This window comes from Balearica regulorum, chromosome 3, assembly GCF_011004875.1.
Source record: "Balearica regulorum gibbericeps isolate bBalReg1 chromosome 3, bBalReg1.pri, whole genome shotgun sequence".
Classification (NCBI taxonomy): domain Eukaryota; kingdom Metazoa; phylum Chordata; class Aves; order Gruiformes; family Gruidae; genus Balearica; species Balearica regulorum.
The window spans coordinates 17,392,500-17,409,039 of record NC_046186.1 but is presented as its reverse complement, the minus strand read 5'-3'; the positions used below and the strand labels follow the sequence as shown (position 1 = coordinate 17,409,039).

The following is a 16,540-nucleotide window of genomic DNA, read 5'->3' as shown; positions in this document are numbered from 1 at the left end:
ACGAGAAATACAAACAAGTAGCACTTGAGCAAAAAATGGTACATCTTGTGGATTTTTTTAATGTAGAAACGGTGTAGATGGCACACCTAAGATTAGAGGCGTAAAGCACCAAATGACTACTTATTATCACTTTGCTCCTGTTGTTTTGGTCTAGTATCTATGTTAAGAACTGAAGTCTACATTAACAAATTATTTTTCAGACAAAGAGATAGAAGCAAGTGTCAGTTTTATTTTACATTGCCACAACACTGACATTAAGATACAAAACACAATTTAGGAAAAAAAAATCATGTTAAATATAAAATTCTGTATTGTCCTGGAAACTGAAGATGGAATAATTTCTTCAAGTCATGTTTGGGAATGACAAAGTACCGTGTGCAAGGTTGCATGGCTCTTCTTTGCACAGCAAGTCTTTTCTAGGATTGTGTGTAGCTGCAGCCAGTCTGTGGTATCACAAAGGACCCCCGTTTCCTCCCCAGACAAAGGCCACTTGTGCTACAGTCACGAGCTGCTGAAGAAAATCAGGACTTCTCTGACATCAAAACTGAATCAAAGGCTGTAGATAACACTTTGCAAATTGCTTGTGCTTGTTCCTAAAAAAACCCAAAAAAACAAACACACACACTAACACTTTCTGAAGAACTTCTAAACATCTCAAAACTCATTTAAAGCAGAATGTGACCTTTATCATTCTTTTGGCAGACATGCAAAATGGAGTAGCACAAGTGAGATTGAATTTGATTTCTGTGGTCTGCAATGACATGTGGGAAGCTGTTTTAAATGAGCTCTTTTGAAACAAGTCAGAGTTGTTAGCTTTCATCATAGCATGACACTAGCATTCAGAAAGTCAGTTCATGTGTTCCCCCACGTGTCATACTGTAGTATCTTGACAATGAATTCTCCTACTCTTAAGAGGAGATCACTTCCCTTGCTTATAAATATGAATGCACACTCTATTACCAGAATTGTTGCTCAATCCCTCCCTGCTCTGTCTGATCTTAAGAGGTTTTTGTCTTTGAAAATACAAATGGAGGATTGTCCTTAGTAGCTACCATAGCACTCTTTAGATTGCAAAGAGCTTTCTCAGGCCAATTTTCACTGGCAATTTAGGGAATGTAGGTATTTTTCCTGAAAGCTGATCAAATGCAGTCAGCAGGGCTTTTCTCCCCTCCTCAACCAGGGCACATTTATACTCTTATTTTTAATTGAGCAATCCCCCTTCTGCCAAAAAGCCTTCACAAGGGCCTTGGGTTTTAGAATCTCCCTTTAAAATCAAAATACTGATACCTAAATTAAATACTGTAAACATAAACTCTTACCAAACTATTGCACTGATATACCCAAAGGCTGCATTCTTCAGAGGCTGCATCTGTTGTCTTCAAAGCCAGTAAACTTTTTCCTGCTCCCAGACCGTCATCATAGCAGACCATCCGTACAATTAAATAGAGAGCATGCCTATGTAACACATCCTGAAACCATGTGGCAAATAAAAGTTACTCTGGAACAGTGCAACGGCTATTTCGGTTTTCCGCATGTTTTGATTCTCTCTCTTACAAAAGAATACTTCAGATTGATTTACAGGAGAAAAGTATTCCTTGAGAAAAATTACAATTTTTTAATTGAGAGTTTAGTCAAGATTTAAAAAATTAAGTGGTAGTTTAACACAATTTCAGCTTTAATTGTTACTTCTATTTTAGAATTGCATTCATATGTGGACTACATTCCCAGCCATGCTACAAAAGCACACGCTCATTTCCCACCTGTCCTCCCTCGCCCTCTGAGTAGGACAGGTGGTAGGTACACTCTGTACCTCTGGCACAGAGGTAACTTAAAACAACTTTTTATTTTTCCAGTATTTCTTCAGTCCCCTGTCTCTGTTCTGGGAAGGGTACACGTGAGAAACTGTTCCAGAAGAGGGTATGGACAAGGTCAGTTGCTTTGGGGTGAAGGGGGACTAGGTATGTGGATACAGCCAGGCCACCTGTGGCCTGAGCCACAGCATGGGGCTTGACTCTTGCAGAGATCTAGTCTGGGAGACTTCTCTCCACCGCAGTTGCAGGGTTTCACCACAGTCCCTACAGGTCTGATCTTTGCCATTCCAAAAAGGGACTGGTTGATACCGTCCAGTACAAGGTCTCTGTGGACCTACCCTACACAAAGCCTTTCTTCTCAAGCCGTCCTACCCAACTGTTAATACTCATCTGGTTTATTCCAGTTGTACAACCTCTAGGTCTAGACAGTTTTATTTTCTATGTTCATAGGATCAAACACCTTGTTCCCATCAGTAGCTGAAGGCTCTAAAGAAACACCCACTTTGATACAGAAGCTGTGAAGTGGACAGTGAGCTTGATGCTGCTATGAAACCCTTGAGGGAGAGTCCTCTACTCAAATGTTGGCTGAAATCCATGAGGAAAAATGTTGTATCCTGCAGTCAGTTCTCTTTTGGACCTCTGAAATAGCTAGCTGCCTGTTCACCTGAAAAAGTATCTACAAATCACAGAACTCTCACCTTTCCCCCAAAGTCATAAAAGACTGAATTCTTTGTATGAATGCAGAGAAAACCTTTCCATCTTGGAACTCTATGAAAAGAGTTAGGTGGACTACTAACACACTAAAATCAAATGTCAACAGTGACACAGATGCAAAAAGCCAGAATTTGGGAAATAGAATGCAATGCAATAAAATGCCAGTGCAAGCTAGCTTAATCACAGAAGGCTTTATCAGCTTGTGCATGCTTTCAGCTTGAAGCCAGAAGAATGATGGATCAAAGCCTTAAAATTACCTATTTGATCTTTATCAAAGTACAAAGGAAGTTAGATAATAGTGTAACCTATGTTCTTAATGAGAATTAAGAATTTAGAAGGACAGCAAAAACAGAACCCAAAAGAATTCAAAGTCTGAGTAACAACTACTACACTTCCTCCTAGGCATTAGAAACAAGTGTTTTATTTTCTGAAGGGACCAAAGGAAATGTTTTGGCTCTCTTCAGAGTATTCAGCCATTGAGCAATGCTATTCACTGTCCTCCTACTCGAGGCTTTTATGAACAAGCATTGCTGGGTTGTTGATGGGTCATGACTTCATAAGGCCAAGTATTTATGGTATCTGGGGCTCTGAGGGCAACCAGAAGGAAACCACATGGCTGCAATACAAAGCTATGCAAAGGCAACTGGAGGGCTCTGGGGAAGAGACCGGATTTTTATTTTTAGCAAAAAAAGCTACTCAAAGTGCACTAAAGGAAAATAAACTACATGTAGGAAGTGATGCAAACAAAAAATAGGCTTGATCAATAAAGCGGAATCATGAGGCTTTGATGCTGGAGTGAACTCATACTCTTGGATGAGGAGTGCAAGGCTGGCACTTCAAAGAGGAAGACAACTCAGGTATTCTTGGAAAAAAAACCATCCTTTGTTTTTTCCTCTCCACAATAACACCAACAGGAATTGCATTACTAACTCAGGCTGAGGAACCTATGGTCTTGGCCACCACGGTCATGCTACTTTTCCACGTAAGAGGATGGCAGGAGAGCCACAGAGAAAGGAAGACGTGCCCAAAGAGCATAAAGGCTTGCTTGCCTTTTGTCTGGTGCTCTATCTCAAAAGGAATGGATTTTTGTCATAAATCCAACCAGGAAAATACAGAGAGTCCTCAGGAGATATGACACGAAGCATTGCTGCTGTGAGACCTTTTTTGTTTGTTTGCTTAAAACCAGAAGTCACATTTTGGTCATACAGATCATCTATCAGACAAATAACTGAAAACACTTTTCAGCTCTCACCAAAAAGACAGTTTGCTGTGAATCACTTACATACTGATCAGATGTTGAAACTTTAATGCCGTATTTGGAAACTCCCATAATAAACTCCTCTTCACCTGGAACAAAAGGTAACTTTCCATCTTGCTTTGGAGGGAAACAAACAAAAGCCTTTAGTGCAGACAGAAGAACATAAACAACAAAGATACATAATAGAAAATGTGTTTGTGTACTTCAGTCCACTGGATCAGCAACATGGCTAACCCTGCTCATACCTTGCTGTGTGCAGTCTGCCTGCCACTCTTACGCTTGTCCAATCTCTTAACGTTACGTGAAGTATATTCAGGGGACGTTCAGACTGGACATTACAAAGCATTTTGTTACTGAGAGGGTGGTCAAACGGTGGAACAGGCTTCCCAGAGAGGTGGTCAATGCCCCGAGCCTGTCGGTGTTTAAGAGGCATTTAGGCAATGCCCTTATTTTAATAACATGCTTTAACTTTTGATCAGCCCTGAAGCGGTCAGGCAGTTGGACTAGATGATGGTTGTAGGTCCCAATTGAAAGTATTCTGTTCTATTCTAAATATTACGTGATTCCAGAAAGGCATTTATCATCTCGGGGCAAATCTGGCCCTGTGGTTAAATCAAATGGGCTGAAAAATAATGCACGCCCTGTCATGCTGCACTGACCCTGGGTGATCTATGTTCCACACTGGCAGCAATTTTGTTATGTGACTGTAAATATAGTTTTAGCATATATTCAGATACCTGGCATGTCAAGTTGCTGTAAGATAAACAGACATTCTGTGCTTTTAAAGATACAAATGATCAGCTACCAAATGAGAATAGCCAGTTACAGCTTTCAGTACAAAAATAAGTACAAGCAACCACAGTTTGGCAAGGATGACCCAAATATTATTGAGGTTTATAAGTGTTTATAAGCAGAAACTTGACATTTTCCTCTATGGGAAAACTTCTACAGTACTGAGGAAATCTGGAGGAGATACTTGTTCCTGGATACTAATCCTAACAGTGCTGAGGACTATATAACAACTGTCAGTTGGGATACTTGTTCAGTAATGACTCATGAGCCTGTTTCTTCAGAACGGCTTTTTGGGTGCATCTTCTCCAGTTACTCGATAGGATGGACTTGAGTATGACAGCTTTTGAGATTCATAGCTTCATGGTTTTTTAAAGTAAGCTACTGCATTCTAGTAAGTCTAAAATGTACAAAGAAAGATGTCAGATCACGTGATAGTATGAAAAGAAATACACGTAAGCGTCAGATGTTCTGACATTGTGGGTACTGTCTTTTGTAACCCACTTACCTGTGCAACATCTATGTAATTTATCAAGTCCAATGGCCCTTCAAGATTTTTGCTCTCATTATATTTCAGTTTTTCAATCGCACCAACATATTTAACTCTGAATTCTGCACATGTATCAGAATTACTATTGCTTTGTCCTGCAATAAAATAAAAAAAGGGATTCTGAAGAATTGCAGAACAGTAGTGCTATTCTAATTGGTGTTATCAGGACTAACTTATTAAATTCTGTAATTTTTGCAGACTTTCATCAAACACCCTTACTGCAGTATATTAACTCCTGTCTTTAATGAACTGTTCTGGGTTGATTCAGAACAGCCCTTGGTAAAGGCAACAGTTTCATATGAATCCATGATACAGCACTGTTTATACTAATTCGAATTTGGAGTTAACAACCTTAATCAGGAAACACAGAAAAGCTGATTTGGCTTTTATATATGTATATATTTTTTTTTAAAATGAACTGTTTGGTCCAACAGTGATGCACTGTGATCTGCTGAGCAAGAACAAGTAAAATCAAATTGATTTCCCTTATTTCAGTGCAAATGTAAACTTATAAAAGCATGAAACAGAGCTTCCAAAAAGTTATACTGGATTTATGCTGGGTAACAGACTGGTAATGCACCTAAGTCTTTCTTACTCAGACACTTTACTTCAAAAACAGTGACTTAAGCCTAGATGAATCATTAATCGAAGCCTAGAGCTAAGCACGCATTAGTCAACAGGCTAACAGATTCACTCATGATTATTAAAAGTTAATTAAAAACCTTTTCCATTTTCTGCTCTTTGATACAAACACACTTAAAGTTAATCCTGCTCCATACGTATCTGCTCACACTCTGATTACATACCTGAACTTTTCGTGGAGTCTGTATCTAGACTAGCCACAGTACTAGACCTGGAAAGTCCTCCAAGACTGGAATCTACAGACTAAGAAAAAAAGCAGTATCATCAGAAAGTTACTGAGAAAATATGAACAATTCACTTTTAGATGCCCTGCCTCAACTCCTTTATTGAAATAAACTAGCGTTGATGTTCTAATTACTTAAGCAGCACTGCAAAATGGGGAGAAAAAAACCATACCACCACCTATTTCTTTCCTGAAGTTATCTTTCTGCCTCAATGTAGATTAGACTGATATAAATGCAGCAGGAACCCTTGAGAAGTCCACAGATATTTTGAAAGGAGGAGGAAATAAAAGAAAAAGAGAAAATGAACCTTAAGATTACGTCCAGACTTTTCTGGTACTGCATCTTAACTTGAAGAAATTGACAACTACATGCTTGTCACCAATGCTTGAAATAACATAGCAGTGCAAGGGAAGTGAAACGGCACCTTGGAAAATCCAGAATATTCAACTGATCATTCCAAAACCTATCAGACAAAATGGACACATTATTCAAAATGAAGAATACTTTTCAGAGATACTGAGTAACCAACTAGTACTGAAGAATAAACTCATTCTTGCTACCTAGCACCAGGCATCTTCTTAAATACAGTATTTATCACTACAGAACAAACGTACTGCTTTTTCCTCCAAACCCTAATACGTGCTGCCAGAAGCTCTGGTGTTCGTGGGCTTCACTATGGAAGCAATCAAGCAGTCATCTCAGAACACAAGGGCTTTAAAATTCATTGTTTTTTTGAACTCTCATAACACAATCTGAAGAATGATAGTAGAAAGCTTTCCTTATGGAATATGGCATTGTATGGAACCACTGAACTGTCAACTTTTAACAAATGAAAAGCGCTTCCATAAACAGAGTATATACCAAATTCAGCTTACCTTGCTTTTAGTACTGATTTCACTGCTTTGTGAGCTGCTGCTGCTGTGTCGTTTTTTTCCTTTTCTAAACATTTTTTCATAATTGGATCAAGGAAGATTTCCTAGTTAAGAAAAATAAAAATTAAAGCTCTCATATCATCAAGAGAAGGAGCTCCTGGCAAACATCAGAGTAACTGTGTCTAAAGTGGACAAAAACTGGAAACTAGTAAGCTACTGACTTTCAGAATGGAAGTGGGAATGTTCCTCTGCTACTCGTCATGTGTAATGGGGGAAAGTCCCTCAAGCTTTCTGCTAAAACTTCCCTACCCTTCTAATTCATCAAAAAAATGCTGCTACCTAGTTTACAGGGCTGCTGCAAAGATCACTTTCTAATGCACATAAAGATACACATTTAGAAATGACAAAATTTAAAATTTATATTCCCACTTAAAAGCATTAAATGATTCTTATTTGTAACTACAATGTAAGTGCCCTACAAAGCCCATCCAATACAATCCCTGCTCAAAAGATTATGCTCCCATTCAAAAACCCAACCAACCAACCAACAGCCCTCCCACACTAACCCTACTTCTGCAGAACTAGTGATTGCAATACTGCTAGGAGCAACCATTACTACTTAACATATTCCTGAAAATTAAAACAAGAAGCATGTTACATTTACTGCCTTAGAACTGAGTTACTGGAAGTTCTGAGAGTATTCCAGAGGCATTTTTCCTCTATCTGCCCTACTACTTCAATTCCTTCACATAAAGTAACATTTGTCTGGTCTATGTCACGAAGCAAGATGCTGGCTCCCAGTCAGGGAGTGCCAAAACCCTATTTCTCAGCTTCAGAGAAGAATATTTTAATTACAAAGCTTCAGAAATTTTGAGCAGGTGGAAGATAGAGGACAAAGGAGGAGGACAGCCTATTGAAGACAGCTCACACTGCAGAAAATAATGGAAGATGCACAAGGAGGAGCTTTGATCTGCGATGCAGTGCTGGATTACAGTCCCCAGGCTGTTGTTGCGTTTGTCTTTAAGCAAACACTTGGTCCCTGGCAGAGCAAAAGCCACCACCCTCAGCGGCAAGTGGTGCAGCAAGGCAGCGTGGTACCCAGCACACCCACGCCCCTCTGGGCTCCCTCCAGCCACCAGCACCCCTCCTTCAGTGCAGCAGCTGCCAGAACACAACCAATTTTGCCGATTCTGCCCGTAGTCCCTGAGGAAGGCACAACTTAATATACATCATTTCACAAGCTTTCTTAATACATTAGACGATTAAGAAGCGCTCAGCAGCTCCTTGCTTAGCACACTCATTTTCTGCGGTGCATGCTTTCCACTGCGGGTGCAGGAAGCACCGAGTCCTGCCTCAGACTCCGGGTTCTGCGGCGGGCTGAGGCGCGGAGAAGCCAAGCAGGGTAGCACCGCACCCCGCGGCTTGCTTTTCTTCCTGTTTCTATCTCCAGCCCCAAATGACAACGTGAAAAATGATAAAACGGTAAACCAGCTTCCTACAGAACGCCGAGACGCGGAGTCCCCGGTGGCCGCCGCCGGGAAAGGCAAGAGCGCGGCCCCCGCTACAGCAGGCAGCACCAAGCGGCCGTTTGGCTTCCCTCAGCCGAGGGCCAAGCGCTCCCTCCGCAGCCCACCCCCGCTTCCCGAGGACGCTTAGCATCAGCCCCTTCCTCCCAGCGCCGCTGCCGGGAACCTCAACGAGCTCCACGCCCGGGAGAAAACCTCACCCGGGAACGCCCGCACCCCGCTCGGCGCCACCGACCCCTCACCTCAGCCCGCGGCCCTCACGCACGAATCCTTCCGGGTCGCTCAGCCCCTCAAGCGCATGCGCGCCGGGTAGGAAGCGGAAGGCGGGCGGGGGGGACAGGTGCTGGCGACGGACAGTGCCGGGCGCCGCCGGGGCTCGCACCGCCACCATGTCGGCCAAGCGGAAAGCTGAGGCCCTGATCCCGGCGGAGGAGAGCGATCAGCTGCTCATCCGGCCCCTGTGAGCGCCCGGGGCTGGCGCGGCGGCGGGAGCCGCGCGTTAGGACTAGGGGAGGCGGCGGGGCTGGGGGTCGCTGGGCCGCAAGCGGGCAGGGCAGGCGGCAGGCCAGGCGGGCAGAGCAGGGCAGGGCAGGCGGGTGGAAGCCTCGGTAGAAGCCCCGTCCCGCGGGGGTGGGTGTGTGCCCCCGGTCGTGGGCCGGCGCCTCCGCCAGGCACCAGCTGTGCTGTCGCGACAGGGGAGGCGGGAACGTGCACTGGGCGGCCTGAGCCTCCGGAGTAGCTGTCGTACTCGGTTAGAAGGATTGCGCCTTATGCAATAGTGAAGTGATGTCTGAGCAAAAAACGTCTCTTTTCCATTTTGCACCTCGACAGCGTTGTGGGTTTTGTAGTATTTTAAGTTGAATTATTTTCTCTGGTGAGGACGCCAGTGAGGGTGTTTGTGGTCTTGAAGAAATCTTCTGACTTGAAGATGCTACTTCAAGCTTATTCAGCCCAAGGAAATTTGATAGAAATATCAACTTTCCATTCGTTATAGGTCTCAATACTTTGAGACTTGAGTGTGCAGGCATGCAATAAAAACCAGAAGAGACCAAAATAATTTCCCCAAACATTCTTTTTATTTCTGCATTAAATAGGGTCTCATTTCCATTGAGGTAAATATAACTGTTCAGTTACTTTAAATATCTGCTTAAAAGCACTGTTCAGTCATTATTTCTACACAGAAAAATATTCCCACTAGAGGTATCCAGTACACAGTTACACCTATACAGTGTGAGTTGTTTTAATTTTGATGACTTTGATATCCTTTTGCAGAGGTGCTGGCCAAGAAGTAGGAAGGTCATGCATTATTCTGGAGTTTAAAGGAAGAAAAATAATGGTAATTATTGCATGAATGTATTTGTATGTCCTCTCATTACAATACTTGAGCTCACAAAAAGATGTTACAGGTTAAATTCAGTCTCTGCATTGGTCAGCCACTGTGCTAGAAAAGGCACGTTTTGTAGTTTTCTGGAACAATATAGCGTATGTGATAGTAGGCGTTGTAGAGGCTGTCCTGTAAAATAAATCCACATCCCCAAACAGAATGTGTGTGTCTGAAGTGTGGATTCTAAAATTTACACATACTAGGTTTCAGTAGAACCTAAGGCTAATGTTTACCAGCTATTATGTGTAAACAGTCACCTGTAAACACATGTTCTCTTTCCCTTTTCCAGCTGTCTTCTCAGATGATGACTGAAATAACTAGCATACGCTGGTTCTGTATATTCAAGTGGTGTTAAAGTGTGAATGAAGGCTTGCATAGGTACAAAAATCATATACAAAGACTGGGATCTTTGGAAAGGTGTTCACTTTCCCAGTGGACATAAGTCATTTAGACAGAAGCCTGAGATGTGAAATCCCATGCTAAAAGCAATGTTTAAAGAAAAAATAGGTTTTTTGCATGATGCTAAAAGTTACCGGGCACTAGTAACTATATTTTAGACCAAAATGGAGGAAGGTTTTTTATATATTAACTTACCTTCATTTTTCAGCTTGATTGTGGAATCCATCCTGGCCTGGAAGGAATGGATGCTCTTCCATACATTGATTTGATAGATCCCGCTGAGATTGATCTCCTCCTAATTAGTCAGTAAGTTGCACCTAAAAGAAAAAATATACTGAGGTCATGGTCTGAGCTATGTTCACTTGTAGGTTATTAAGAGAGGCTGAGAATAGGTGTTAGATGGTAATGGCATGGCAAAATTTTAGTTTCCACTTTTTCTTAAATTAAGGATGTTCAGTCACTTTTGATGTTACAACTCTCCTCTGAACTCGCTGTGATGTCTTACTTTTTTATAACCTAGCCTGCTTTTAACACCATCGTGACAGCTTCTAGAATGATTTTTCTACATAAAGACTGCAGAAAAGTATTGGTTGTGGTTTTTTTCTCAGTTGGCTTTGAATGAAAAAGGTTCTCAGAGACACAAGCTTTGAATGTTGTTTAAGTATTGCTTAGTGGCTGAGAAACAAGGCGAGCCCTTTCTAAATAATTTAACCAGTCATAACTGGGTTTTTATAAAATCCTGAGTTTTCATGGTATGTGGTTGTTCTACCTGTATTTCCTTAAGACAGGTCAAACTAGAAGTGTGGCCAAATAATTTTATTTTAGTAGTTCATGTTTTATTCAATAGTGTCCAACATGCAAGCTCAGCATCGCTTTTGTTAGTTTTCTTGTATCTTTGACGTTTATTGTGTTCCTGGTTCCTGTTACTTTTCTCTCTCTAAATTTATACATAAATTGCAAAAAAAGTTAATTCTGAAATTATATGGGTAAAACCTTTGTGATTAATGGAGAATTTCCTGTATTACTTTTATTTATTTCCTGTATTATTTTTATTTCTCTTGGTTGTGTTTCTACTCACTAGTGTACAGAATATAGACTGGCATAGCTAACAATAAGGTTGAAAATTATCTTTCCGGATTTTCATGATGCTCTGTTAATCCAGTGAAGTAGTGAAATATATGAGATATAATATATATTAGTGTTGTGTATTGTTAACATATTAATTGGATTTGTGTGTCTATTTTAAGTTTCCATTTAGATCACTGTGGGGCTTTACCATGGTTTTTGCAGAAAACAAGTTTTAAAGGAAGGACATTTATGACTCATGCCACAAAAGCTATTTATAGATGGCTTCTTTCAGACTATGTCAAAGTCAGGTAAGCTGACCTGTGGGTTGTCTCTTCAACTCCTTAATTATTTCACCTATATATCCAGTAGGAAACTTAAGATGAAGCCACCAAAGGTGGCTGGATGAACCTGGATGCTGCCACAAGTAGCAAGTAACTTATAACCGAGTTAGAAGTAATGAATCATCTTACTGCCTCATGGATAATGTGTTTCTCAAATAATTTCCTATCAATAAACAAAAATTTTAAAAATGTTTCCTTCTTTTCTCTCATTCTTTTCATTTGCCTTTTTCAGAGCTTTAATACCATCCTTTCCTGCCCCCCCCCATCCTGTCTCTCTTAAGACATTCTTTCGTTCTCATGCTTTTTTATGTCTGTTTTTTCTTAAGCTTCACAGAAGTAGTGATTTTTAAGACCCTACAGATACGAATCACTCTTCAGGACAAGGGCAAATTAAATATTAAATATGCAGAGAGTGCTCTGTTACTTACCTGTTGTTGGGGTTTTTTCTCAACTCAGCAGGTTCTGGCTTGGGTCAGCAACCTGACAAACAGTCCTCTTGTAATTTGTTTGCTCTGCACCAATAGGAAAAGTGTGGTTTAGTTTGGGTTTTGAGGACTGTTAGAAGTTAAGTGGCAGATCTCTGTCCGGGTCTGGGAATCTGTCGGTACAAATGCAGAGCAGCTCCTAAACTGAAAAGACTGTTCTAGTGTGGCCTTTCAAAAGAAAGATTCTTTAACTCTGCTTAGGTGAACTGCATTAGAGTGCCTTGATTTCTCATGTAGGAGATGTAGCGTTACTGAATGGAAATCTTACTGTCAGTGGGGAAAAGTCCAGGAAGAGGTTTTTTTTTTCCAAGTGTTATATAATCTAAGCTGGTAAGATGAGCTGATATTTAGCCATTTCACTTATATCCAGTAATATATCAGCGGATGACATGCTATATACAGAAACAGACCTTGAAGAAAGCATGGACAAGATTGAGACCATCAACTTCCATGAAGTGAAAGAGGTGGCAGGAATCAAATTCTGGTGTTACCACGCAGGCCACGTTCTGGGAGCAGCCATGTTTATGATTGAAATAGCTGGTGTGAAGGTATTTTCTTTTTATTTTAAAGTTGGAATCAAGCCTGAATTCTGAGTCATTAATAATTTATTATTGTCTGTTAAGCCCCACCACTGTGGCTGGAGTTGTCAAATACACTTGGACTCAAGTCAGGGTGGGAGGCCTTGACTTAGAGCATGTATTTTCTCATTGATGAGAACTAGCAAGTGACACATGTTTGGATTTTATGTCTCAGATTTGGAACCAGTAAACATGTAGTTTTCCATGCTTGTCCGCTCAGAGGTAGCTGATAGCTGAGGCAGTCTTATGAAAGCTGCGTTTTAGTAAAATCTGTAAACAGATATTTGGGTTTGTAATTCTGATTTATCATGTCTGCCTGTCCGAGTGCTTAAATGGCATTTGTCAAAGTATGCAAATTATACTTTTCTCATAATGTTTTTATACTAACGTACCTAAATAAATAGGATATTATTAATTTTAGGCACACAAAGATTAAATAATTCATCATATAATCACAGGCAGCACTGTGTCAAAACCAGATACTTGAAATTCTCATGAATTGGAGTTCAGTAGGATAATCACCACCCAAGAAAAGTTTCATACAGCCTTGAAGAGGGAAGAGAGATGGTGGTCCTGAGGCTTGCTGTCTAGTAGGACTGTGTTCATGGTTTATAATGATTGAGAATTATACAAGTTTAAAGTTTAAAAAATGTATAGAAATAGAACTGAATTTACAATGATTACAATAAAATTTAGATATATTACTGCCTTTTTTTTTTGGTTGGTTTTTTTTGTTTGTTTGGTTTGGGGTTTTTTTTGATTAAGGCATGATGGAGAAAGATTCCCTCTTACTATGCATGGCTCAAATGGGTTAGGTTTTAATATCCATTATTTTCTTTAATTCCCTGTGAAGCAAATGAGGAATATGATAGTGGATTCCCTGTAGACCAGTTATCTGTTGTTGCTGACTACATGTTTTGTTATTATTCACATTTTCATCAATTGTTAAGTAAAAAATGTTCAGTTTTGAAACCATCATTTTGGGCATACAGAGCTGTGTTCCACCCTGCAGTTAAGGAGCCATTAAAAATTACTAACAGTTACGAATTACTTCTTGGTGTAATGGGGAAAATGAACATTTGGAAAATGTGCTAGATTACAGGCTTTTTTTTTTTTTTAGTATCAGAAAATGTTAGAAGACTTTAATAAGTGATTTTATTGGATTATTTGTTATATTTGCATTCTGATATGTAAATGAAGTTTTATCTACTTTTTACTTCCATCTAGGACCTGATGTATTTTGTTATATCAATTTTTACTTCTTAATGGGCAGTGCATGTATGCAAAAGGCTGAAAATGGCACCTTTATATTTCAAACGAAAAACAAAATCTTAAAAAGTGTTTACCTAGTTCTGTTGGAATTACGGTATTGCTTGAAATACCTTTACTTATTGTGGTTAAAATATTTGTATTGTAGTACTACTGACCTAATATTGTAAGCACTGTCCACATTAGAAGAGTCTTTAGTTAAATTACAAGTGACCTTGTTATCATAAATTCCACAAAACCATCTTTGCTTTAAAAATATCACTCCTATACAACAGCTTTTTAAAGACTGCTGACCTTGTAGAACCTGTAATCAGAATAACTGCTTCTCTTTGTCTCCAATAGCTTCTCTATACAGGTGATTTCTCAAGACAGGAAGACAGACATCTGATGGCAGCCGAGATTCCCAATATTAAACCCGATATTCTTATAATTGTAAGCTTTATAAACTTTTTTCTTTATATTAGTAATTAAATATAAATATGTATAGGGGTATTAATTAAAGCTAAAATGGAATGAGAAAGACAGTGGAGATTTAATGGTGGTATGTGATTTTTTTTTGTTAAATATCCAAATGCTTCGGTGTTCAGAACACTGCAACATTACTTTTCACTGTATTAAAAAGTCTAATTTTTGTTTTATAATTCTTCTGATGAAGTTCCTTAAGCCTCTAGACAATCCTTTTCAAGATGGGAGATTTATTAGGTTTCGACTTGTGTTTGCTAGATGTATCCTACAAACCCCAATTTAGACAGATATCCTTCTTTAGTAATCCTGAGCTATTTCCCACTGTGTTCATTGAGAATTTGTCCTAGGTGGAGGTGCCCTGCATGTTATTCTGTATTTTTGTTTTGTTTTCTGACCAAAATGGTTTTATTCTGAATCCATGTTTGGAAAATCAGCAGCTCAGGGGAAACTTTAGAAGTAATGGTTTTATCTGGAAACAAACAGCGGGATCTTTCAGAGTAACACTTAAAATTATTTCATTTATGATGTCCCTGATGTACTTTATGTAACTGATCATTTCATTTTAAGTCACATCAAAATCTTGTATTTTGTGTAATTCCTATACTTTAGACTAGATGTTTGTAAACTGTGGCACACATACCACTAGTGAGCCATCTGAATGTGATAACCCCGTCATCAAAGCAGTGGCAGCATTTCCAGTTAGGAAAAGATGTTAAATTTGAAACCTCTTAAAAGAAGAATCAACATTATAGTTCTAACTTTTTTTTCTTTTCTTTTCTTTCCTTTTTTTTTTTTTTTTTTAACCCTAACAGGATCTGTCTTTCCATATTGCTGGGGGGTGTTTTGGGGAGGGAAAATTTTGGTGTTTTATCTTGGTGGAGGTGGTTATGGGAATTCAGGGGTGGGTTTGATTTTTCCATCTTCGCCAGGTTAACACCAGTATGGTTTTCTGCATTTTCTTGTTGGATTCAGAAGAGAAGATCAGGAATTAGTCTCTATGTCAGTAATTTTAATGTTTGTTTTCCCTATACGTAGGAATCAACGTATGGTACTCATATTCACGAAAAAAGGGAAGAACGAGAGGCAAGATTCTGTAATACTGTTCATGACATTGTAAATAGAGGAGGTAGAGGTCTTATTCCTGTGTTTGCCCTGGGTCGAGCTCAAGAACTGCTTTTAATTTTAGGTACGTACCTTCCCAGCCTCTCAATAAAAGGCATATGAAGTTAAATGTGAATGTTTTCATATGCGGTCTTTCAGATATAATGATGTTTTAAACAACTCATCAGCCATTTTCCAGCATGTTAATTATCTGAGAATATATAATACATGTTTGTTCAAATCCAGAAAATCCAATAAACCAACCAAGGCAGCTCTGCTTTGTGAGGTAGGATGAAGACCTAGAAAGGAAAGGGTAATGACATGATAATATATGCTTGACTTTTGAATCTTGTTGAACCAGGATTTCAGCAAATAGGGACTATTATTACAGATTGAAAAGTAAGCAATTACAGCAACTGTTCTGATTAAACTGTACTGCTGAAAGAAGGTGTATTTTGTTCCAAAGTTTCACTATTTTTGCCCTTTAATTCACAAACCTGTATGAAGAAGTCTTTATGGGAAAAGCTGAGAAGACCCTAACAGACACTTCTAGCATTTCTAAAGTCCTAGTGATAATGGAAAACAAATTAGGCTTTCTTAAGAAGAGCAAACATGGGAGGGGAGGGGGGAATTAGAAGTGATCATAACAAGCCACTTCACATAAAATCTATAGGTAGTTGTTCCAAGGTACTTCAGATAAAACAGTTTTTAAATAAATTATTTCCAGGCTTCTTTGCTTCCTTTTAGCCCATTGTACTAGGTACGTGATTTTTCACTATTCTTTTTGCTCATGCAAATGCTGACAGGATCAAAAGATAACTATCTCAAAATTAAAATAGCCATTTTTAGGGGTGTCGAATCTTAAGTGTTACCGAAAATACTTGAAATTCTTCTCGCTTTCCATTTCAGTTTAGCTCAACATTAAAAAGTAGGTTTTTTTCAAAATGTGTTATTGGTCTATTCAAATGTTAGTAAGAAATTTGGGTCTAGTTATGGGGTAGTATTTGATGTTGTAGGACTATCATTGAGGGGTTTTTATTTTATAGAGGAGATAAAATCTGAAC

General features: G+C 39.4%; 2 protein-coding genes across 8 annotated transcripts in view; one reads left to right on the top strand and one right to left on the bottom strand.

Annotated features, from left to right (window-relative positions):
• Positions 1-209: 209 nt before the first annotated feature.
• ITGB1BP1 (integrin subunit beta 1 binding protein 1) lies at positions 210-8,749 on the bottom strand. Of its 7 annotated transcripts, none has more exons than XM_075750659.1 (7): positions 8,629-8,749; positions 6,864-6,964; positions 5,929-6,007; positions 5,081-5,217; positions 3,808-3,924; positions 1,320-1,469; positions 210-593 (listed from the first exon to the last, which is right to left on the bottom strand). In XM_075750659.1, the coding sequence occupies exons 2-7, from the start codon at positions 6,933-6,935 to the stop codon at positions 522-524; spliced, it is 627 nt and encodes a 208-aa protein (XP_075606774.1). In that variant the 5' UTR covers positions 6,936-6,964; positions 8,629-8,749; the 3' UTR covers positions 210-521. The 7 variants fall into 7 exon arrangements, with proteins under 7 accessions (XP_075606774.1, XP_075606773.1, XP_075606775.1 ...); XM_075750658.1 differs by having other exon boundaries at positions 8,587-8,682; XM_075750660.1 differs by having other exon boundaries at positions 3,808-3,900; positions 8,587-8,682.
• Positions 8,712-16,540, top strand: part of CPSF3 (cleavage and polyadenylation specific factor 3) — a 21,624-nt gene continuing 13,795 nt past the window's right edge. Inside the window, exons 1-7 of the mRNA XM_075750653.1 lie at positions 8,712-8,846; positions 9,659-9,722; positions 10,378-10,475; positions 11,417-11,545; positions 12,434-12,611; positions 14,253-14,342; positions 15,411-15,561. Of these exons, the coding sequence (XP_075606768.1) occupies positions 8,776-8,846; positions 9,659-9,722; positions 10,378-10,475; positions 11,417-11,545; positions 12,434-12,611; positions 14,253-14,342; positions 15,411-15,561 (781 nt within the window). The 5' untranslated portion in view covers positions 8,712-8,775. The remainder of the gene's footprint in view (positions 8,847-9,658; positions 9,723-10,377; positions 10,476-11,416; positions 11,546-12,433; positions 12,612-14,252; positions 14,343-15,410; positions 15,562-16,540) is intronic.

Bases quoted from the DNA above. Each gene is read 5' to 3' on its own strand.
- ITGB1BP1 (XM_075750659.1), bottom strand. From the start codon at position 6,935: ATGTTTAGAAAAGGAAAAAAACGACACAGCAGCAGCAGCTCACAAAGC. The intron at 5,218-5,928 runs GTATGTAATCAG...ATTTTATTGCAG, and splicing joins AGACTCCACGAAAAGTTCAG to GACAAAGCAATAGTAATTCT. The intron at 1,470-3,807 runs GTAAGTGATTCA...ACATGGTTTCAG, and splicing joins TTTCAACATCTGATCAGTAT to GATGTGTTACATAGGCATGC.